The 21,948-nt window shown below is 46.7% G+C and overlaps 8 protein-coding genes across 8 annotated transcripts, besides 1 other annotated feature; 3 read left to right on the forward strand and 5 right to left on the reverse strand.

The window, feature by feature from the left end:
- Nucleotides 1-66: 66 nt before the first annotated feature.
- UA08_04924 (hypothetical protein) lies at nt 67-1,789 on the forward strand (the record flags this gene model as incomplete). Its single annotated transcript, XM_020267246.1, has 2 exons — nt 67-469; nt 531-1,789. 2 exons carry the CDS (start codon nt 67-69, stop codon nt 1,787-1,789), a joined length of 1,662 nt encoding a protein of 553 aa, XP_020119866.1.
- Nucleotides 1,790-2,561: 772 nt separating this feature from the next.
- Nucleotides 2,562-3,556, reverse strand: UA08_04925 (hypothetical protein; the record flags this gene model as incomplete). The annotated part of the gene is made up of 3 exons (XM_020267247.1): nt 2,562-2,966; nt 3,020-3,410; nt 3,495-3,556. 3 exons carry the CDS (start codon nt 3,554-3,556, stop codon nt 2,562-2,564), a joined length of 858 nt encoding a protein of 285 aa, XP_020120313.1.
- Nucleotides 3,557-4,072: 516 nt separating this feature from the next.
- UA08_04926 (hypothetical protein) lies at nt 4,073-6,110 on the reverse strand (the record flags this gene model as incomplete). Its single annotated transcript, XM_020267249.1, has 5 exons — nt 4,073-4,327; nt 4,454-4,577; nt 4,653-4,899; nt 4,977-5,587; nt 5,653-6,110. The coding sequence occupies 5 exons, from the start codon at nt 6,108-6,110 to the stop codon at nt 4,073-4,075; spliced, it is 1,695 nt and encodes a 564-aa protein (XP_020120305.1).
- Nucleotides 6,111-7,303: 1,193 nt separating this feature from the next.
- Nucleotides 7,304-7,776, reverse strand: UA08_04927 (hypothetical protein; the record flags this gene model as incomplete). The annotated part of the gene is made up of 2 exons (XM_020267250.1): nt 7,304-7,651; nt 7,723-7,776. 2 exons carry the CDS (start codon nt 7,774-7,776, stop codon nt 7,304-7,306), a joined length of 402 nt encoding a protein of 133 aa, XP_020120063.1.
- Nucleotides 7,777-8,201: 425 nt separating this feature from the next.
- On the reverse strand, nt 8,202-8,999 carry UA08_04928 (hypothetical protein; the record flags this gene model as incomplete). Its single annotated transcript, XM_020267251.1, has 1 exon — nt 8,202-8,999. One exon carries the CDS (start codon nt 8,997-8,999, stop codon nt 8,202-8,204), a length of 798 nt encoding a protein of 265 aa, XP_020120064.1.
- A 934-nt stretch (nt 9,000-9,933) lies between these two features.
- On the reverse strand, nt 9,934-17,030 carry UA08_04929 (hypothetical protein; the record flags this gene model as incomplete). Its single annotated transcript, XM_020267252.1, has 6 exons — nt 9,934-10,788; nt 10,832-11,152; nt 11,210-13,837; nt 13,890-15,605; nt 15,690-16,218; nt 16,297-17,030. The coding sequence occupies 6 exons, from the start codon at nt 17,028-17,030 to the stop codon at nt 9,934-9,936; spliced, it is 6,783 nt and encodes a 2,260-aa protein (XP_020120339.1).
- A 1,052-nt stretch (nt 17,031-18,082) lies between these two features.
- Nucleotides 18,083-19,291, forward strand: UA08_04930 (hypothetical protein; the record flags this gene model as incomplete). Its single annotated transcript, XM_020267253.1, has 7 exons — nt 18,083-18,124; nt 18,179-18,197; nt 18,260-18,343; nt 18,426-18,857; nt 18,911-19,014; nt 19,147-19,167; nt 19,262-19,291. 7 exons carry the CDS (start codon nt 18,083-18,085, stop codon nt 19,289-19,291), a joined length of 732 nt encoding a protein of 243 aa, XP_020120065.1.
- Nucleotides 19,292-20,015: 724 nt separating this feature from the next.
- Nucleotides 20,016-20,103: a repeat region (Identified by RepeatMasker using a combination of RepBase library and repeat library created with RepeatScout).
- Nucleotides 20,104-21,009: 906 nt separating this feature from the next.
- On the forward strand, nt 21,010-21,948 carry UA08_04931A (hypothetical protein; the record flags this gene model as incomplete). Its single annotated transcript, XM_020267254.1, has 5 exons — nt 21,010-21,102; nt 21,194-21,322; nt 21,381-21,391; nt 21,453-21,492; nt 21,813-21,948. Coding segments are annotated over 5 exons (409 nt in total), but the record flags the coding sequence as incomplete, so codon positions are not given.

A 21,948-nucleotide genomic window follows, 5' to 3' on the forward strand; every position in this document is an offset into this window, starting at 1 on the left:
TATCTTTCATATACCCTCTCGGTCGATTTCTAATTGTTTCAACGATTATCACAAGTTGCTGCAACCATGGCGGCTGAAACCTTATTCACGGAGCCTATCAGCATAGACGACGTACAAAGAGAAAAAGAGACCCAAAACGAATCCTTAGCGAAGAAAGAATGTCCACGCTCAAGTTCACCACCTAGTGACAGTTTCCACGAACACCTGCAAAGTCATGGAAGCGACAAAGAGACGGAAGAACGCCCCGATGGCAAACGAGAATTAACTGAGGAGGAATGCTATGACAAGCTCGGATTCAGTTTCCCGACTTGGAGAAAATGGACCATCTTAACGGTCATCTTTGCCGTGCAAATGTCCATGAATTTCAACACCAGTGTCTATCCGAATGTTGTGCCACTGCTGGCCGACCACTTCGGAGTCAGTGCTCAGGCTGCCCGATGCGGCCAGATGAGCTTCCTTGTAGCATATGGTGAGTTCTTTATCTTCTAATATGAAACTAACATCTTCATCAAAGCTAACAAATCGTCCAGCGTTCGGATGTGAACTGTGGGCGCCCTGGAGCGAGGAATTCGGCCGATGGCCCATCATGCAGCTCAGTCTGTTCCTAGTTAACATTTGGCAAATACCTTGTGCATTGGCGCCAAATCTGGGCACTATTATTGTATGCCGAGCACTCGGCGGGCTGTCTTCTGCTGGCGGTTCAGTCACATTAGGTATGACTGCCGATATGTGGGAACCAAATGACCAGGGCTTTGCTGTGGCATATGTCGTGCTATCGTCAGTCGGGGGAACCACAATTGGCCCTGTGTTTGGTGGTCTCATCGGGCAATATCTCAACTGGCACTGGAATTTCTGGATTCAGCTCATCTTCGGCGGTGTCACGCAAATCATGCACTTCTTCCTCGTTACCGAGACACGCTCGACCATCCTAATTGACCGCGAAGCTAAACGGCGGCGGAAATCCGGGGAAGACACCAACATCTACGGTCCCAACGAGCTGAAAGAAGGCCGTCTAAACGTCAAGGAGATTTTTCATATTTGGCGACGTCCATTCGAGATGTTTGTCTGTGAACCAATCGTTCTCTTTCTTTCCCTGCTATCAGGCTTCTCCGACGCACTTATTTTCACGTTTACTGAATCATTCACCTTGGTCTTTGAACAGTGGAATTTCGACACTGTTGCCTGTGGTCTGACATTTATTGCCATTGTCGTTGGTTATTTACTTGCCTATTTCATTTTCCTTCCCGATCTTGCTCGCCAGCGTCACGTTCGTCACAAGCATGGCGATGCCTCTCGTCTCGCAGAGCGCCGTCTTCTACTTCTTCTTTTCCTCGCCCCCCTCGAGACAATCGGTCTCTTTGGATTTGCTTGGACGTCCATGGGCCCAGCCTATACCCCATGGATTGCCCCTCTCATTTTTGCCTGTCTCATTGCGATCGCAAATTATGCCATTTACATGGCCACAATCGACTACATGGTCGCAGCCTATGGAGAATACTCTGCATCCGCTACCGGTGGTAATGGCTTCGCCCGCGACTTTTTAGCCGGCATATCAGCCATGTACGCAACGCCGATGTATTCAAATATTGGGGGCAAGTTTCATCTGCAGTGGGCCAGTACCATTCTTGGGGTTTTGTCATTTCTAGTGACCATTCCAATATATGTCTTTTACTGGAAAGGTCCAGTAATAAGAGAGAAGAGCAAGTTCGCGCAGACATTGGCGGCAGACCGTGTGTTGCGAGAGGGCAGAAGGGCCAGTCAGGCTCTGTCAGCTGAGGCCCAAATATAGTCTTTGCGTAAACTATCTGCATTTTATCAAGCATGATTTCTAACTATTTGTCTGGTGTCTGTGTCTAACTCGTGAGGTCGAGGTCACCGTTTTGAACATACATTCGTTCTCTTGTATATATTTAATATAACCAGTGAGTGTATATAGGCGTTCTTGTATACGACCATCAATAGAAATAAAAGCACGAAAGGCTTAATTCAGCTGTAAAATCAAATCCGCTCAAGTGGATCATAGGCTTGACAGGATATTTGAGTAATTTGCAAGCATCCTGATACAGCATGAAGTTTCTAGGGTTGGGCATGCTGGTTTTGATCGCCCAATCGTAACTACACTGAGCTTATGTTGCTGCATCTGTAATAGACGTGGCATTCACTTGCACATAGCGATTTCATCCACTTAGACCGATCTATCAAGCGAAAACCGATCAAAGAACTCAATGACAAGCTCATTTGCCTCGATTGGTTGAGGTCCCATGCCGGCAACTATCATATTAAGATTACGAGATTTAGACGGCCAGTCATGTCCTAGACCAAGAAGCAGTCAGCAAGATCTCTATTTATTGCTTAAAAGGTTCATATGACCAACCATTAGCATCAACTTTCCAATGGTGCAGTGTTCCATTCTGTCCACCACATGTCCATGATGTGTGGTGTACGTTTCCGCCATCTCTATGAGTTGTTATATTAGACGTGCAACTGTTCCTTTCTGCCCAGAAGCCAAGCCTGTACGTATCTATCAGTTATTATTCAAACGGCACTCATGCATATATAACTCATCTATACCATTCCGGAATAGGCGGTAGAGGCCCTCCATGTCCCATGCCCCCGGCATAGGGGACTACCTTGTCACTCCCTCCATGAATTTCCAACATAGGAAGGGGCAATCGTGCTGGGGAACAGTCTACACTCTCGACATCCGTATAAAAGGAGCTAGCAACAGACGCGAATCCCGCAAACTGTGCACCTACTTCGCTGCAGGCAAGCGTCCCAACAAAACCACCCCCATTAGACATACCTGCGGCATAGATACGATTATCATCAATATTGCTGTACCGTGATTTGATGTCTGCAATCATATCGGAAACAAATTGAAGATCTTCTTCCACTGAAACCTCGGCGTAAGTTGGGCCAGCCCATGCACCACCAACACCATTGGGATAAACAAAATACCTCTGTTTCTGTTAGTCTGTGACATCGCTCTTGACTGTCCACATTACGATAGTGTACCAACATTTTTGGAGTAAGATGTCCGCACCAGAGGCAACGACAGTCGCGCATCTAGCTCCATGGCGAACCCATCAGCGTCTGATCCCAGCCTACTCCCTCCATGAAAAGCTATGACAACGGGGTACTTGTGTCCCTGCTGAAAATCATCGGGTGGGTGTATCCAATAGCTGCGAGTGACGTTGCTGCTCGTCAAATACTGTATGTCTGCGATGGATGGAGCCACAAGTAGAAATAACGCGAGCACGAGTTTGAGGAGCATTCGCACGGCCTTTCGTAGGCTGAAAACATCTCCTTCAAGTAGTTGATCGACCGCAGAGTAGAGAAGTCCAATGGCGTCTCTTGTGCTCGCGACAGTGACTTCCGCGGCGTGCGTGAAATAATGTAGCAACATATAGCTGGCTTAATTAAGAGCAAAGCCAATTTTGTACGATTATTAAAAGAATGATGAACCAATTTTAGCCGGCCAATTTCAAGATCACCATGGTTGTTCAACAGTCGCATTGAATGTGGCGAGAAACTCGGCTGTTGACCGCGCGTTCATTTCTTCATTCTTCATACCATGTCCACAGCGCTATGCCGCATCTAGTAACAAAATGCCTCAGGCTCTGATATCTTGATTCACTTTGATTGATTTCATGTAATATAGTTGAATTAGACATATATTCAAACCCGTTGGGAGGATTATTGCGATGGTATGCTGCCTGCATGTGCACTTCCTAGACAAGCCTGGAGTAGGATACATAAGACATGGGACAATCCAAGACCAATACTAACGAACGCCTGCAATAAGCATCTTCCCCGATTAAGTAGATATGTAAGTGATGTATTACGTATTAGTCCTATTAAGTCTAAGTTGGTATCATTAAAAACCTGACCGCTATTCCAAACGTCGTCAAAGCCCCCTCTATCCCATGTATAGAATTTCCTTGCACCGTCGTCTATTATTCATTAAGCCCGAAACTGAAACTGCCCATCAGGAGCGAAAAAAAAAAAGTACGTGACCCATTCGTCCAACCGTTCCGTATCGCCGTTAAAAGGTCGTTTTTAAATACGAGTCTTAAGCCATATGCTCCAAAACCTCGGCTCTTGTGTTAGATGGTTTCCCTTCACGCGCTGAAGCAGAAGCAGAGTGGTCATTCTTTAGGAAGAACACCGCAACCAAAAGCCCAACACCGGATACGCCTGCTGTACACCAGAGACCTGTGGTATATTGCTGAGCAAGATCGTGGCCCTTGTCAATATCGACTTCCTGCACGACGGCAGAACATATGGCCAGAGTAACGCCACCGCCGATTTGGTACGCGGTATTGATCTGCGGATAGTTAGTTATTTAGTTTTGCTTTGTCACTTGTGACCTATTTTTCTCCCATTTTCGCATTTTTGGAATCGTGGTAGGTGAGATGGAAAAGAAAAGGACGAATGCTGTGGAAGAGCGTACCATGCCACCACACAGGCTTTTCACATTCATAGGCGCACTGATCAGCATCAGTGTACTGGCTGTGATATAACCGATTGATATTCCCGTAACGCTAATGAATGAGGTAGGCAAAACGTTGACCCAACTAGCGTATGTTAGTAAGTGCATTCGATTTACGCCAAACAGAAGATGGCATTAATTCACAAGACAAATCACTTACAACTGCGAGGTCTGCCCGGCCAATAGACAACTCGGAATGGGAGCCAGGACCGAGAGAACCAATCCTGAAATCAAGATATATTTCCCATCGATGAATTCAATGGCCCTTGTTGTGAGCAGCGTTATCACAAAGCCTAATACCCCAGAAGGTATGAACCTGATAGCCGTATCTAACGCAGAAAGATTGTCGACTTGCTGAGCCATGAGAACGGTATAGTATAGAGTTGCTGTGTAGCTACCATTAACCGCTGTAAGACCATGGAAAAGTCGAAAGTCAGTTTATGTAAACTCATTTTAATTTTTCGTTCCAAGGGGAAGCACGCACTGAAGCCAACAATCCAGATACTTGGAAAATTGCGGATCTTCCATAGGGATAATGGCATGATAGGGTTACTGATTTTGTTCTCCCAATATACAAAAGCGAACAGTAGGCCAACGGCCGATATCAAGAGGACAATGATGAACGCTTTCCCCCAGCCATAAACTCCTCCACCAGACAGCACAAATGAGAGGAGGATAAGTCCGCTGGTAGAAAGTGAAGCACCGAAATAGTCCAGCTTGGACTTGGAGTTATCTGCCTTGCGGTTTGGAGGGAGGACTAGTATCGCAAGGATGGCGAGTAAACCACTGACAATAACCGACAAGCGGAATATGTATCGCCATCCAAGAGAGGAAGAGAGAAGTCCGCCGAGAACGAGACCAGCCGTAAACCCCACGGCGCCAGAGGCAGCATATAATCCTAGTGCGCGTGTTCTGTCCTGACCAGTGAAGTAGGAGCTAAGTATACCCACAGCAGAGGGGATGGTCAGCGATGCGCCGATACCTTGCAATCCTCTAAAAACAGCTATCTCAATAAAAGAGGAACCGAAGCCTATCACTAGGGTCCAGATCGAGAGCCACACCAAGCCGCCAATGAGCATGGGCTTTCTACCATATCTAGAAGATTGAATCAGCAACTGCGACAGTTTCAAAAATTTGAGTAAAGAAACAGCTGCCCATACCTGTCAGACAAGACACCAGAAAGCAACAAAAATCCACCAAAAGAAAGGGTATATGCCGAGATCATCCACTGCAGATCCGATGACTCTACGTCGAACTCTTTCTGTATCGCTGATAGGGAAATGTTTGTGCTAGTCATGAATACATTATCCATAAACATAGCTCCGCCGGTTATGAGTAATATCAAAGCGCCTCTCCATGATGAGAGCTTTCCAGTCTCTGGTTGCGCCTGGTCGTTATCTGTTTCCGACGTGCTTTCTTGGGAAAGCTCTGGGTGAGGAAGGGCATCAAGACTGCTCTTCACTGCCTTTTCGTCAATTTCCTGGGCAACAAGGGTTGACTCGGACCTCGCGAACCCCGGCCGGATAGCCTGACCTGGCCTGTAAGAGGCCGGAGTGTCATTAACATGATCAGGCTGTACCTCGACGACAGAGACACTGGTTTGCTTCGTAAGCCCCATGACTGCGACCACGAGAAGTTGTCTCTCCTCAAAACGTCAACGAAAAAGACAAGAGAAATGAATGTCTGTGGTCTATTGAAAACTTCACTCTGCACAATGGGCTCCAACAAAATATTTTATATTCTGTCAGAGGTGGCGGGCCTGTGGCAATCAGCCGAGCATACTACAATTTTCACACTAAACAGTGGAGGGGCAGTGGACCTGGGTCCATATTTCATGAAGAAAGCTCTAAACAATACATTCTTCTGAGCCTGGACTGTCTCTTGAATCTAGCGGTCAATTAGGCAACTTCTTGTCGGGAACATTTCGCACAAAAGAAATTTCCTATCACAGAACGACAACCAGTGCAATGCTACCCTACTTGCCCGTGCAGGATTTTCCTTTATTCAGCATCAGAGTCGAGACCCGGCGAGCTTATCGTCAGCTGGACAGGATTGAAACAGTGGATCCGGGATTTTTACATTTTCATGATGGATGGGTTGATCGGGCATCATTCCGTGGGCATGAGTTCGGGAATGAGATTCCATGAGAGCCTTGTAGTATATAAGCTTATAGATCGGAATATCACGCGTGCTGAATCGGGAAAGCGATGCCTAATCGAGTAGGTTAGTCGAGGCCGATTTGGCCTATAAAGGTGCTCATTGTGAGTATGATGCGTTAAGAAAGCCCGCCCCCCATTTTATCCGACTGCATGCAGCACTTGAATCATGTATGTTAAATCTTACATTATAATCCTTTTTTTTTTACCCCCTCTGGCTCCGCCTGACCCACGGAGACCAGCTGGCTGCTGGCTAGCGATCTCGTTATCAGCGCCTCCAGAACAATTTCCTCGTCACATGTCGAATATCCACAGGTTTCTGTTATCAAAATTCTTTCCAGACCTTGAATTATCTGTTTGTGTTGGGACAAAAGCCATAAAACAGATGGGTCTAGACCATACTAGCTCCATTTATTGCCCCCGAGTTGCGCAAATAGCAGAACAAAATTGAGATTTTCAGCGCGTCGATCCTGATACTGATAAACTGATGTGATTGTTGCTATTTATGATAACACACCGACATGATCAACATGCCCTAGTCAAAGCGATCGCACATTTTGCCGAAGGCAAGGACAGGACATATATCATCGGGCTGCACACCAAGCATCGGCTACAGAGCTCGGGATGACCGTACCACACCATACATACTGACCAACTACACCACGTACCAGCTCTTCTCCAGCAACATCCAGCATATCATCGTGCCCGAGATAATGAACGAGGATAGAGTCTCCCGCATCCGCACTGTGCGCCAGATCCACAGCTCGGCGCCGTACAAACCAAAGACTCCTAGGTACGTGGCGAGAGCCAAAGTGTAGAGATCGCGATTGCGAATGCTATAGGCTGCGTAGAGCCGAATGAGGCCTGAATAGACGTTTTTGACGCCGTAAATGTGCGCCGTCAGTGTGTTTGGTGGTGGAGCGGACGGGCCAGCAAACTGTATCTGCGAGGGGATAGGGCGAAGGTATGTAACGACGGAATGTGTCAGAGCCATCAAGCTTGTCTATTATATATGTCGTGTCAGCGCGCCCCTTGTAGTGTGCAGTGAGATTTTGAGGTGTCATAGTCACATACCACGAAAAGCGCATATGGCAGATAGCCACGCTCGACAGACGGTAAAATGGCCATGTTGTGCTAACAGTGACACGGCTAGCGAGACAAGCGAAAATTATGGCAGTCAGTCAATGACTTGCTGGCAAAAACTCCTAAAGACAGAATAGGTGGATAGTGAAGTTATCTTTTGAGCCTGCCACTTGCCAAGTTGCTGCCTGAGGAGCACATTTCAGGCAATGATCGCTCACTGGCAGGGATAATGATTCGCTGGCAAAAGAGGTGGGTTATTCGCCCAATGATATTAACATGGCTATCCTGATCCAAGCTGCACGACTGGGCAACCCTAATCACATATCTTTATCCAGCCACACAACATCAAAAATAAATAGGTATATCATTTTCAAATATGCTAACAGAGACAAGGTGCTAAAGGATGAGATACTCTACAATTCCAGTCCATAAAAAAGAAGCCCGCGACGATTGTGTAGAAAACATCGTCATCACCAATCCTGAATTCCACCCCGAGTTAGGACCAGGCCTATATCTGCGTCTCTTTCCCCCTCAACCACACTGCGAATGAACGGCCCAGCAACCGCAGGATCTCCAGCACCGGCCTTTCGAGACATCTCGGGATTCCCTCCGAGGCCAGTAGCTAGATACCCCGGTGAAATAGCCCAAGTCTTAACTCTGTCCTCCTTGAGAATTCGGTGCCATTCACGCATCAGCATATTGAGCCCCGTCTTAGCACTGCGATAGGCAGGGACCCCCCCAAAGCCCGGTTTCGGCCATCCTTTAGCAGTCGGACTGCGATTAACCGCCGTCGCCAAATTGCTTGACCCCGAGAGCGTAGCCGTGCCCGAAGTGATGAAGAGCAGACGAGGGTCACTGCTTTTGAGAAGAAGCGGAATGAAGGTAGTAGTCACGATCTGTGTGCCCGTCACATTGACATCCCAGGATTTGTTCCAGAGCTCACGTTCGGAAAGCTTGCCGGCGGAAAATTGCTGCTCGAATTGGGCACCAGCGTTATTAATTAGGACATCTAGTTTCCCGAGCTGGGATTCTATCGTGCTATATGCAGTCTTGATTGAGTTGTCGTTTTCGATATCGATCTGAACTGGGGTAATGGTGCTATTCGAGGATGGGAACTCGGATTTGACTGTGTCGATGGCGCTGTTGGCATTGGTCAAAGATCGAGAGCCCAGCAGAATTTGGTAGGACTCTTTTGAGCGATAGAGAGCGCGCACGGCTTCCAGGCCAATGCCCGTGTTGGCACCTGTAATGAATACAACCCTTGCCATTACTCGATTGTCTTTTTGTGCTTTCTGTAAATTCTGATGCTTTGAGTGTTGTAGGCTGGAATTGTTTGGTCGAGGAGAACCGACGTTTAAATACTTTTGGCCTGATCTCCGACAGAGGAGAATGTCTCTTCAAGGAGCTATTCTAAAGCATCTCCATCGCCTGTAAACCAACACGGAGATTGGAGGCGAGACGTCGGAAATCGACAAGCCGGCATTATGTTGCTTATCTCCGCCATCTCCCAGCCGTATCCAAGGATAGGTTCCTGGAAAATATTTATGTTACTGGCTTGTGTTTGTTGTAGTTTCTAGAAAAAATACATCCTTTTTTAGCTGCCTTGCGGTATCTAGGTGCAATGATTGACTTTTAAATTGCATTCCTGGCAAGCCAACTTCTAGAGGAGGCCGGGTAGCCAGGTCCGCTCTGGTTGTGGTTGAACTGCCATGGAATTAGAGTAACATTTAGAAAAACAGCTCTAACAGAATTAATATTTTTGTCACCTGGACTATTAGGACTCTGCAATTAGCTTGCTGTTTGGGAATTCGTACGGAGGACAGGCTCGAATTGACCCCTCGGTTGCGGTCGTGACGCTTGTTACATACATTGCGCGTAAAGCGGAGCTTCGAAGATAGATCGAATAAGGGCGAAGTTTGGTCCTGTTTATTTTCCTCATATCGGACAGAATTATTGTTACCAGTTAGTTAGGGCTACGGAGAGGCCGCGTTCTCAACTGCCTTGCCGGAATAGGTAATAAACGCGCTTTCCCTTCTTCTGTACTGAGCGAGCATCACTACGAGGTATGCATAAACATTCACTGCGCTTTGTATTGAAATAACCATTTTAGCACTGTCTGTTGGTCTACAAAACAAAAGAATCTCAAACTACGAAAGGAAGAAACAACGGAAGAAAAGGATTCTTAAGCACTGCAAAAATAGATCACTTGGGTCCAGCAAGCTTGGACTTGCTCAAAATCAATTCCGCCAATTTGACTAATGACTCGCTGGACAGCAGCTCCAACACTTGGATATTTGCATCGGCCTCACGCGCAATCCAGTTGCGAATTTCAATTGCCACCAGGGAATCCAGCCCCAGTGAGGAGACTCTGGTCGAGGTATCCATGTCCTCAGCGGCTATTCCGAGCACCGTGGCAAGCTTGGTTGCGAGAGCTGAGTAGCAAATCTGAACTGCCTCTTCCTTGGACGTCGCCCCTTTAACAGCAATGCGTAGAGGTAGTTCTTTCGCGTCTTTCAAGGAATGGCCCACAAGCGACTGGACAGACTCGCGAATGACAGTGAATTTGGAGTCATGAAGCCAGAAACTATCCAATCCATCCGTTGCTTCTAGCCCTGTAATAATCTGACTCTGGCCGGAGGTAGTGTAACTGCCAGAAATAGCTAAAGCGAGCAACGAAAGGACCTCGGATTCGTTGATTGTGGCACCTCCAATATTCTTTACCACCTCTTGTCGCCGTGATGGATCACTATTAGCCAAGTATCCAACATCAGTGACTGCAGCAAGATCGATGGACGTGCCAGGAAGCCCCTGGCAACGACGGTACTCCATGAAGCCATCCAGAAACACGTTGGCCGCGGAATATGCTGCTTGACCTCGATTGCCCACCACACCGGCCACGGATGATAGGGCAATGAAGAAATCCAATGGAGATCGTGCCAAACTGTGGTGCAGATTCCAAGCACCTTCGACTTTGCACTTTGATACTGATTGGAAATCATCAAATGTCATGTTTTCAAATAGCATATCCTGATCACCGTAAGTAAGGACCTTGCTTGACTTTTACGTCGTTTTTAACAAAGATAAGAAGAAAAAAGCTTACCCGCAGAATCATAGCTCCATGCACCACACCGCAGATCGGAGGGAGATCTCTAATCTCCTCGTTTACAAGACGCTCCACATCAATCTTGCAACTAACATCACACGATTTGACAACTATTTGTGTTCCGCGAAGAGCCAGGTCGTCAACGAGGACTTTCAAGTCATTGGCGACAGAGCCAGACCGTGACACTAGGACAATCCACCTTGCTCCTTTGCTCGACATCCATGCAGCCATACTTCTACCTAGACCACCTGTGCCACCAATGATAAGATATGTCGCATCGGGTTTCAACAGGCTCTCATTAGTTTTCAGTGACACTGCCTGTGGAGGTGCGTTAGCTGTGAATAATGAGGGTTGCATGGGATTAATTGCACGCACCTTGACCTTGTCATTCACATTAGGAATAACAACAGACTTGCCAATATTCTTTCCGGTCTGCAAAGCTCTAAATCCAGCCTCGATTTCGGACAAGGAATATCTGGTAATAGGAAATACTGGCTTAACTAAGCTCTCATTCACAAGACGGGAAACATCATTGAGCAGTCGCTTCATCAGCTTTGGACGGAACTTGGCTACTTTAGTCAAATCAACAGAAGCAAAGGTGACGTTGTGTTCGAATTTGAGCATCTCCAGGCGAGTATTCTTCGTAATGTCTGCCTTTCCGATCTCAATAAATCTGCCAAACGGAGCGACGCATTCCCAGCTCTCTCGCAAAAGGTCTCCAGCGAGAGAGTTCAGTACCACATCAACGCCTTCATTGTTGGTGGCTCTTCGGAGTGCTGGACCAAATGATGCATCACGGCTGTATAGAATACGATCCTCTGAAATATTGTATTGCTGCATGAGGAATTGCTTCTTTTCTCGACTCCCCACGGTCACAAATATGTCAGCATCCACCATTTGTGCTAGTTGGATAGCCGCTTGACCAACGCCCCCTGCACCAGCGTGAATTAGCAAACGCTCACCAGGGGCGAGATTGCCTAAATCAAACAGTGCGTAATATGCGGTGCAGAATATAATAGGAATTGTAGCGGCCTCTTCGTCTGTCAAAGAATCCGGTATAGGAGCAACACTAGTGCTAGGGCATCTAGTATACGTTGAATAGGCCCCTTCTGGTGTCGCCATAACTCGCTGACCAAGAAATACATCCGTGACGTTTTTACCGACCGATGTGATAACGCCGCTGCACTCAACTCCAATGTATGGCTGGCTGAGCTGGCCCATTGCTACCACAACGTCTTTAAAATTGATTCCTGTTGCCTTGATCTCTATTTCTACAGAATCATCGTCAAGGTCGTTGACACTGTCATCATCGAAATAGAGGGTGTCGAGCGAGCCGGCATTTGCAATTTTGAGCTTCAACCGTCTGCCAGGTTGATGGAAGAGCTGACTGGACAGCGCCATATCGCTGATCTCATTATGAACGAAGGCATTCGAAGCCTCATCCTCTAAGGCTCGAATCACAAAAAGCTGCGATCCAGCTGATTTGAATTCAGATTCTGTGCAGTGTTGAGATCCATCTGTAGGCCAAACAGCCCCGACGACCTTGCAAACAATCTTTGAGGCAGCAATGGGATCTTCAGTGTCAATACCCAGAGTTGATATCTTGGCCATAGTCTCCGATCGAACACTTCTAGCTAATCCGACACTCATCTGAGCATCTGGGCAATAATCTTGATACACCCAGAGTACCCTTGCAGCATTCAGCAAGATAGCTTGGACTGCTTCAAATTGTTGAGCAGTTGCGTCTCGAAGTGATGTCTTGGATGACTGAATGATTATGACATCGCGGTGAGCAAACTGCGATTTTTCGAGTTCAGTTATCAGTAAGCATCTAGACTGCCCTTCATCGAAGTCGTTGACAATTTGAGATGCAGTAGGGTTTTCGTCAACATGGTGGGCGAATTGAGTAATAAAAATATCTCCTTTGCTGTCATGCGCCGAGGCGGTTCCGTTAACATTGCCATGACCATTCATTCCATTGCTCAATTCGTGGTTTGGGCCATTCGCAAGTTCATTGTCGTGGTTGTCGCCAGTGGTGGACGGGCCGTTTGTAAGACTACCTGAATTCCCACTCGGTAGGCTCTCAGAATAACCATGTCCGTTGGTGAGTTGTCCCGGCTTTATAAACGGCTGCCATTTGAGCTCATAACATAGTTTACGGACGTCTGCACCACTCTCTAAACCCAAATCTCGGATAGGGGTCATGACCAGACCATCCAGCATTATCAAAGGGTCTGACGAGGTGTCATCCGCAAGTGCAAAAAGGTCAAAGCTCGTAGGCTGAGGTGATGGCAAATTGGGACTCCCAGTTCCAAAAGCTCTGACATGCTGACCAACAGATAGAGAAATGTCGCGGTTTATCGTTGCATGCTTGATAAGGGTAGGCATATAGAGCGTGTCCAAGCGCATTATACCGTGGCCAAGAATGGGCCAGACAAGATGTAAAAGACCATCTAGAAAGGCGGGATGTACAATCAGCGACGGTTCGAATGTTCTGGGCATCAGGGTCGTTGTATCTCGGACATGAAGATCGGCATAGCTATGGTAAGAGTCCGCAGAGCAGTTCTCCAGACCTTGAAATGTAGGCCCATAATCGGCCCCTAGATTGGTCAGAGCTTGGTATAGATATTTCTCCGAAACCCGATTTATGGACCTCGTCACAATCTGATTCCTTCGATTGCCCAAACTCCGTTTATTCTCGTCAATCGATTCGAGAACTCCGAGCGAACCGGCCTTGGACGACGTGCGGACCCCGACGAGACCGCGGCAGTGCTGAATCCAGCCTCGCTGCGAGCTCCAGGAATGTATTCTGAATTCATCCCAAACATCGGAAACACTTCTGGTACCTTCATCATAGGGGCGCAATGAAATGGTCGTTTCTACATCCACATCGTCGTTCAGGACCAATGCCGACTCAACAAGGACTTCACGTAACTCGAATGTAGAAAATGTAGTATTCCTTTCTCGAGCACGGCGACCAGCTGCCTCAATGGCCATTGCGAGCTTGTCTTGTTAGCAATTTGAGGCAGTCACGATAGATAAAGATAGTACTTACATATCCCGCGAGCGGATACACAACCATGCCTTGCATCTTGTGATCTCTCAGCCAAGGAATCTCGTCTAGACGTACAATATTCCTCCAAGTCGGTTCCCTGTCATTTGAATAATTTGCCATGACCCCAAGGACGTCATTCCGTGCGTTATCCCGCTCCTGGTGTTTTTGTGCAATGCGGGATTCATGCCAATATCTCGTGTTGTGCTGCCACGGGTATCGAGGTAGGTCTGTCAAGAAAGAATTTTTCACAGCACCGGTACACGGGAAATTGATGGCATATGAGTCCAGGGTAGCGCCTCGCACATATGTAATAGCAGCGGTATTCATCAGCGATTCTACAGCATCTGCTTTACGCACGATAGTGGACGCATATGTAATCTTAGAAGGGGCCAGCCCCAAATATTTCAATGTGTCGCCTATTGGACCTTTCAATGCGGAATGAGGACCAATTTCGATAAGGATACTGGGAGGACCAGTGTCATCTTTACACATGGCTGTGAGGGCATCAGGGAAGAGGACTGGGGATACTAGGTTTCGCACCCAGTAAGCAGCATTCAAGATTGAGGGATCAACTGGTCCAGCTAAAACAGACGAATAGAAGATCACGTTGTCATCAACAGTAGCCTTGGGATGAATCGAGGTAATAGCAGCTAGATAATCCTCCGATATTCTCTTCATGTGATCGGAATGATACGCAACGTCGATCTTTAAGCGTCTATTGAAAATTTGTTTTGCTTGAAGAACACTTTCCAATTCATCAATTGCCACGAGGTCGCCAGATACCGTGACACTTGTTGGGCTATTCACGCAAGCCACTGTTGCATATCCGTTTCCAAGCAGTTTGAGCATTGGACGAATAGTATCAGCTTCAGCCCCAGCAGCTATCATACCACCTTGAAGAGAGGGATACGACTCCTTGAGGAGCCTGGTCATCTGGCCTCTATGGTAGGAGAGAGCCATAGCTGCTTGCGAATCGTATATGCCAGCAGCGAAGGCGGCTGCTATTTCGCCGGAACTATGGCCGACCACAGATGACGGACGTATGCCCCAGGATTTAAGCAGTGTCACAATAGCAATCTGGATGGCTGTACAAGCTGGCTGGCTGATCTCGGGGCAATCAATTAAGGAAACCGAAGAGTCCTTCCTGAGTTCATCCACTAAAGAGAATGACGCACCAAGATCTCGTAGACAGTCGTCGGCCTGCTGAATCGCCGTCCTGAACACCGGATATTCGTCTATGAGGGCCAGCCCCATTTGAGCCCATTGTGCGCCTTGTCCACTGAAAACATATCCTACTCTAGGACTTTCCAGAACTCTACTCGAGTTGACCTTCAACTGGGCCAAGCGAATACCCAAATCATCCAGGGAATTTGCTGGTAGTGCGACTCGATATGGCAGCTGAGAAAGTCTACTACCCAAGGTGTAGGCAAAATTGCCAAATAACAGTTTCTCAAATACTTCCGGTCGTTGCTCGAAGTACATTCCAAAGTCCTTGATCCTTTGTTGCAAAGCCTCTTTGTCATTTGCTGATATGAAGATGAGCTTATATCTAGGGTCTTGATGTAGCACATCGTTGTCGTTGATAGAAGCCACGGGAGTGCTTGAACCCAGGGGCGCCTTCTCAAGAACAACATGAGCATTGGTTCCTCCAAACCCATAGTTAGACACGCTAATATATTTTTTGCCTCGTGGCCAGGGTCTCGTCGATGTCACAACCTAGCTTAGGTGAGCATTTTCTCCTCCTATAATCAATATATCGAACTTCACGCCAGGACTTGTGTGAAAAGGGTTTAGACGGACCTTCATATTCCATTCGTTCAAGGGGATCTTCTCATTAGCCTTTTTGAACTCCGCATTAGGGAGTAACAGATCATAGTCAAGTATCATAGCAGACTTGATCAAGGATATGATTCCACTAGCGCCCTCAAGATGGCCTACGTTTGATTTTACTGAGCCAATATAGAGGGGATCCTTGGGTGACCGGCCACCACCTAGGGCTCCATGTACACCCGAAGCCTCAATAGGATCGCCGACTTTGGTTCCAGTGCCGTGCATTTCAACAAAGCCGCAATCCACGGGGTTTATATGCGCCTCCCGATATACACGACGGACCAGCTCTTCCTGAGCGCGTCCATTTGGCAACGTGATGCCTTGTGTTCGTCCATCCTGACTAACTCCAGAATGCACAATAACGGCTCGTATGGGATCCTTATCTCTGAGAGCATCGTCGAGAAGCTTCAATATGACAACGCCAGCGCCTTCACCTCGCGCAAACCCTGATGTAGCTCGATTATCAAACGCATATGTTTTCCCTTCATCGTTGAACAGTCTTGTATTTGGTCAGTGTCGGCTAGTTCTGAGAGTGATATGATCTGACAAGGAATGGTATGGTAGTTGGTGGACTTACTGTGACATTGACATGGACACAAACAAGTCAGGAACGATATTTAGTCTACATCCGGCAACGAGAGCCTCAGTCGACTCGCCATTCCGTAAACTCTGCACGGCTGCATGAAGCGCTACCAGAGAGGAAGAACACGCAGTGTCAACTGTGAAACTGGGACCCCGGAAGTCAAAATAGTAAGATAATCGGTTGGACTGAAGTGATGGCGCACAGCCCGTCGATTGGTACATAGGTATCGTCTCGACATCGCGTACATTGCGCAGCTCATAATCGGCAAAATTACCGCCGACAAAAACACCGACGTTTCTTCCTGCGAGGGATTCCTTAGGTAGGCCAGCACTCTCCACAGCTTCGTAGGAACATTCGAGTAGTAGACGCTGTTGTGGGTCCATAGATATTGCCTCCTGGGCCGTTATATTGAAGAAAGGGGCGTCAAAGCGCGCTATGTCATCCTGTAGGAAGTAACCACCTGTTGGATTGAATGTGCCCACTTTGGAAGGGTTGGGGTGGTGGAATGCACCGGACGCGAAACGGTCCTTTGGAATGGGTGACCAGCCACTGCGTTTCCGTGTGCACAACTCCCACAAGTCTGTAGGCGATGAGACATTCCCTGGCAGACGACAGGCATAACCGATGATAGCAATCTTCTGCGGTTGGTTTTCCTGACAGCAGGCTGCATCATGATACAGTGTTGCAGAACCTGCATGCATCTGTGGAATGTCCGAAAAACCATCCATGGTTTCAAAAAATTTGGGGTGTGTGAATGAGTGAAAGAGCATGGAAAAAGGAATGCCATGGAGAAGGGCAACGCGAGTATTTTAGAGCGCACGACTCCAAGGGGGGATCTGTATCCCCACGATACGATCATCGCGCTTTATATCGCGCTCTCCTTGTTGTGGAGGGTCCATATTGCGCGTCATAGGATGAAAATAAGGAGACCTTATCATCTAGCTGTCTAATTTGACCAAAATTCCCTGAGGGGAGATGATGCAAGGGGTCCTGCTATCTCGTGTTAAGTCGGCAAACGCATAATCCCGGGAGATCCAAACTAAGTTTCACCTCTTTTGCTGGATCGCGTTCCGTGACATGAGGGCTTCTTTTGTGATACGACCAAGGCATGATGGCCCACCAAGAGCAATCCAGGAGTCGCCATTGCAGATGCCAGAAGACATTCTGGTGCTGGTGGTAGACACCAACGTTTAGCCCATTCCATTAGTGATACATAGTCCGCAAGTGCATCCCGTGGTTGAGAGGCGAGCCGCATATCAGTGCGACTCAGAGTTACGGAAGAGAGCGCATGTAGCACAGGACGTCGTGGGAGTTGTTGATATCAGAGCATCTTTGAGAAACAAAATAATGGGGCCTCAGGCCAACATTTATGTAGCGTGCCGCAAGAAGCCCTAGCTCCCCCTTCCCAAATAGGCCAAGTCTATGGTCCTGACTTCTACGTTGTCGACGATCTCCTTGATCATGCCCATCCCTCGTCTATGAATATTAAACTCAATTCTGCTATGTGATCTCTCGTCATCCACTTCACATAGCAAAAACATTCACATGTAATTAGCTTCGTTCGCAAAATTATTTTTTTCCATACGGATGCTACCCAAATTCTTGGCACTTTGTACAATATTAAAGAGTGAAATTGCTTGCTCGACACCACTAGCCATCAGAGCTTACTGGTGCATGATCGGCCAATAATAAATCTTGAGAGTATTTCCCTCAAGTCGGTCTAGGTATCGACACTCACACTTTCCACTTGGACACAAGAACCACACCTACATACGTTACAATGCGGTTTCTATGCCTTCACGGTGCAATCGGAAATGTTGATGTAAGTCCAGACTATAACTACACTTGAAACGGGTCTTGGTACTGACAGGCACAGAACATAAGAATTCAACTAGGTGAGAAGCGGTAATTATGATTATGACTTAGATCATTCAAACTAACATTTCAACGATTCTAGAGCCCTTGGGAAAAGAACTTGACAGTGATCACACGGCCACGTTTCACTTCATCAATGCCCCTGTGGCAGTAATTCCTCCTGCGGGTAAGCAATCATATACAGACCAAAGGGTCACCTGGTTTATTGTTCTCTATTTGTACGATCTAAACCAGTTGTGGGTGGGTAGGGTTCAGCGAATATTTCGGTCCAGGGCCTCATTACAGATGGATGGACGATGAGGGTGCTGGAGAAGATTCAATGCTCAATCGTATCCGTGAGCTCCCCGTTGGCCAGGATCCAGAAGACGTTATGAGAATCTTAACTTCTTCCGACAAAGGCTGGAGGAATCGTAATGCTGTTATGCAGTATCTTTATGATACCCTAGAAAGTCACCCCGACATAGAAGGGATCATCGGATACAGCGAAGGGTCTGCAATGGCCGCTACGCTCATCCTAGATGAGCTGAGCAAACTGGAAAACGAGGGACGACCTAGAAGGATAAAATGCGCCGTTTTCTTTACTGGCTGGCCTCCGCTCAACGGAAAGAATAAGCCCCTGCTCGCAGACGAAAGTGACACACTCGTTGATATTCCTACTCTGCACATTGTCGGAGCAAACGGTCAGTGATTTAATTCCGTGTTTGGGTTCTGATTCTAACAAATTTACACTTAGATCCTTATCGACATGGCGCTGTTGCATTGTACAACGTGTGTGACCCGGACACTGCACATATGTTTGACACAGGCAAAGGCCATACAATTCCGCGAGCTGGCAAGGTAATCTCGGAGTTAGGGAACGCTGTGAGGGATCTCATTGCAATTACAGAAGAGAACTAGATAGATTAGCCTATTTGGTTCCTTAACCACTTAATCGTTGATAAATGTAGAGCGATGTCTACCGTGGTTCAGCTCGTTGCGGATAACCAACGGGTATGTATTAGGAGGGTTCGCATGTCCGATTTTCAATGACATTTGGGGCGTCATCCATCGACGTACAAAGTATAATTCTCTAGGCAATATATAGTACCTCGGTCGTGCCTGGTACAGAGCGTAGATCAAACAGCAAAATACCATGGGCAGTCGTTAGCCATATCTAGCAAAGAACCGACGTACTCAACTATACTCTAGGTTACCTATTTTAGCCAAGGTATTGATTTATTTTTCGTCATCATTAGAATTAATTCACCCTTCCATGGTTCTCTCGGTCTAAGCATCTAGGTAAAAGTATAAAATATTAGGGTCGAATGTGAAGAATTGTGGATAGACGAGGCAGTTGTAGTAATGACCAGAACATGGTATGTATCTATTACCTAGATCTATCGATTTTGACTTACTACTACTCATGACGCACTCGGAGCCAATCTTCTCTATCATCGAGTATCCATCGGTACCGTGAGTAAGATGTAGATATCGCAGAATCGTGTACCAGAGGTATACGTATACACGGTACGCAGTATAATTCAGCAGTTATCGAACGGATAGTGTATTAGTTATTGAGTTGACCCTCATGAGGTTGTAAGTTCCTGGATCTGCTTTTCCTTCCCAGGGTAAATAACGTACACTGTTGCCTACCAACAATGGGACTTTATCGCTCAACCTACTATTGCACTTCAACCTCTATAGCAACAACTGTGATACTTTCTGGGTCTATATTGAGCAGTGGCAGTCATTGACCCGGTCTGCCATGCAGGCACCAAGAATCTGCAAATATTCAGATCTTTGTCTAGCTCAATGTTAAGTGTCACTTAATCTTGCACTGAATAATATAGTTTATATACTAGCTTATACACTCAATATAGTAAGATATTACAGGACTGGATCCGGCCTGCTAATTGCCGAGTTGTGTCGAGGTACGTTGTGATAGATTTGACAACACCCAGGTCCCAAACGTATTCGAAGATATAAACGAAATAACAAGAGTGAAGTAGGTATCCAACGTCTCGACCTAGTAGGCTAGAAGAACCCCCGCCTCGATACATATCCCAGAATAAAGTACTGTTTGCTGACTCTCAATTAGTTAGGCTTGTATTAAACACAGTAACTTATGCCAAGGCAAAGCAACTACAAACATATGCCTAGGTATCAATTTACTATGATGAAGTAAATATATGATGGTGAATGGTCGTGATTATATATCTGTCGGATTTAATACGACCCTCCACCGGATTTCTAGTATGTATGCGGAGATCGTAAGAATGAGTAATATTGTCAACATTATAAGAAGTCAATGAAGGCCGCCGCAAATATCATTTATGTATAAACACTTAGGGACGTGATGAAGCCCGGGAGACCCAGGGGCGATGGATGTTATTGTGCTTTGCAGATTATACGATGGAAACAGTCAAAGTAGAAGGGGGCCAGCCTGACAGATGAGGTTCTCTTCATGCCAAGAGATACGGGGGTACAGAGAACTGACTATCGTGTGATTTATTTAATAGGAATAACCACGCTATCGACGCTAATAGTATAACGCATTTTGCTGGATTTGTCGACTTGCCGTGTTTACTAAATTAGTAGGCATACGGAGTACTCCCTTACTACTGATTATTAGTGCTCAATTAGCCTATTAGGCTGGATGGATTCCCACATCCACTAATTCCTACAAGGATTTGGAGTTGTATTGGCCTGCAATATGCCGCCGAGCTGCGACATCCATCCCTGCGTAGAAAGATTTGCAGTGGATCCATCCAACGTGGTCTGCAATGCCTGATCCTCTTCATTTCTCTTCATTCCGCCGCTTTTTTTGTTGATTGTTTACCATTCAGCAACGTGATGTCGTCGCAAAAGAACCCCGACTGCTCCCCACCGGAGCGGCCTTTAGTCTCTCCAGCGGCGCCATCCGCAGAGTCAGTACCCATTATTGAGGTGCGTTCCTATTTCCAGTCCGATCCGTTCCTCTAGGCGTGAGCTTACGGGCTGATCATTTTGGCAAAAATTTTTGACTTCATTTATATAGCCTATTTCCGGAGAGAGTGATGATGATAATAATTACTGGAGTGATGCGGAAAGTGATTTGACGTCGTTGACCTCGTCCGTTACGAATTACATCTATGAGAATGGGCGGCGATATCATTCATTTCGAGAGGTAAATATGTTCTTTCATGGTGTAATCCCAAAGATTTTGTTTGTGCTGAACATCCTAGGGAAAATATGTGTAAGGCTACATGAATATCCAAAAATCCGAAATGCAAAGGAGAAGATACTTATGTATCCAGTCTACCGAACGACGATGATGAAAAAGACCGCCTTGACTTAGTGAGTATTTACTTATTTACTTACCGCGGTGGTAACATTTGGCTAACATGTTCTTCTTTTATCGGTTCACCATATGTATGTCGCGATTATTGACCGGCAGCGTCATAGAGGAACTAACCTCCTAGATTCACTCTTGCTCTTCGCGGTCGATACCATCTCGCACCACTGAGCCACCCTCAAGCAATTCTTGACCTAGGGACTGGGACTGGTATCTGGGCTCTAGATGTCGCAGAGTATGCATACCCTGTCCTGTCACATGCCCGCAAATGCAACCCCAGAAAAAAATAATAATAAAAAAAAAAAAAAAAAGAGAAAAAAAGAAAAGAAGCAGAGCCCAAGTCATGTACGTTCACAAGGTCCTCAACAGCATGTATCCATCAGCCAAAGTCATCGGCAACGATCTCAGTCCAATCCAACCCGAATATGTTGCACCAAACGCAGAGTTTGTGATTGAAG

The sequence above is a fragment of the Talaromyces atroroseus genome (assembly GCF_001907595.1).
Source record: "Talaromyces atroroseus strain IBT 11181 chromosome Unknown scaffold_5, whole genome shotgun sequence".
NCBI classification, from domain to species: Eukaryota; Fungi; Ascomycota; class Eurotiomycetes; order Eurotiales; family Trichocomaceae; genus Talaromyces; species Talaromyces atroroseus.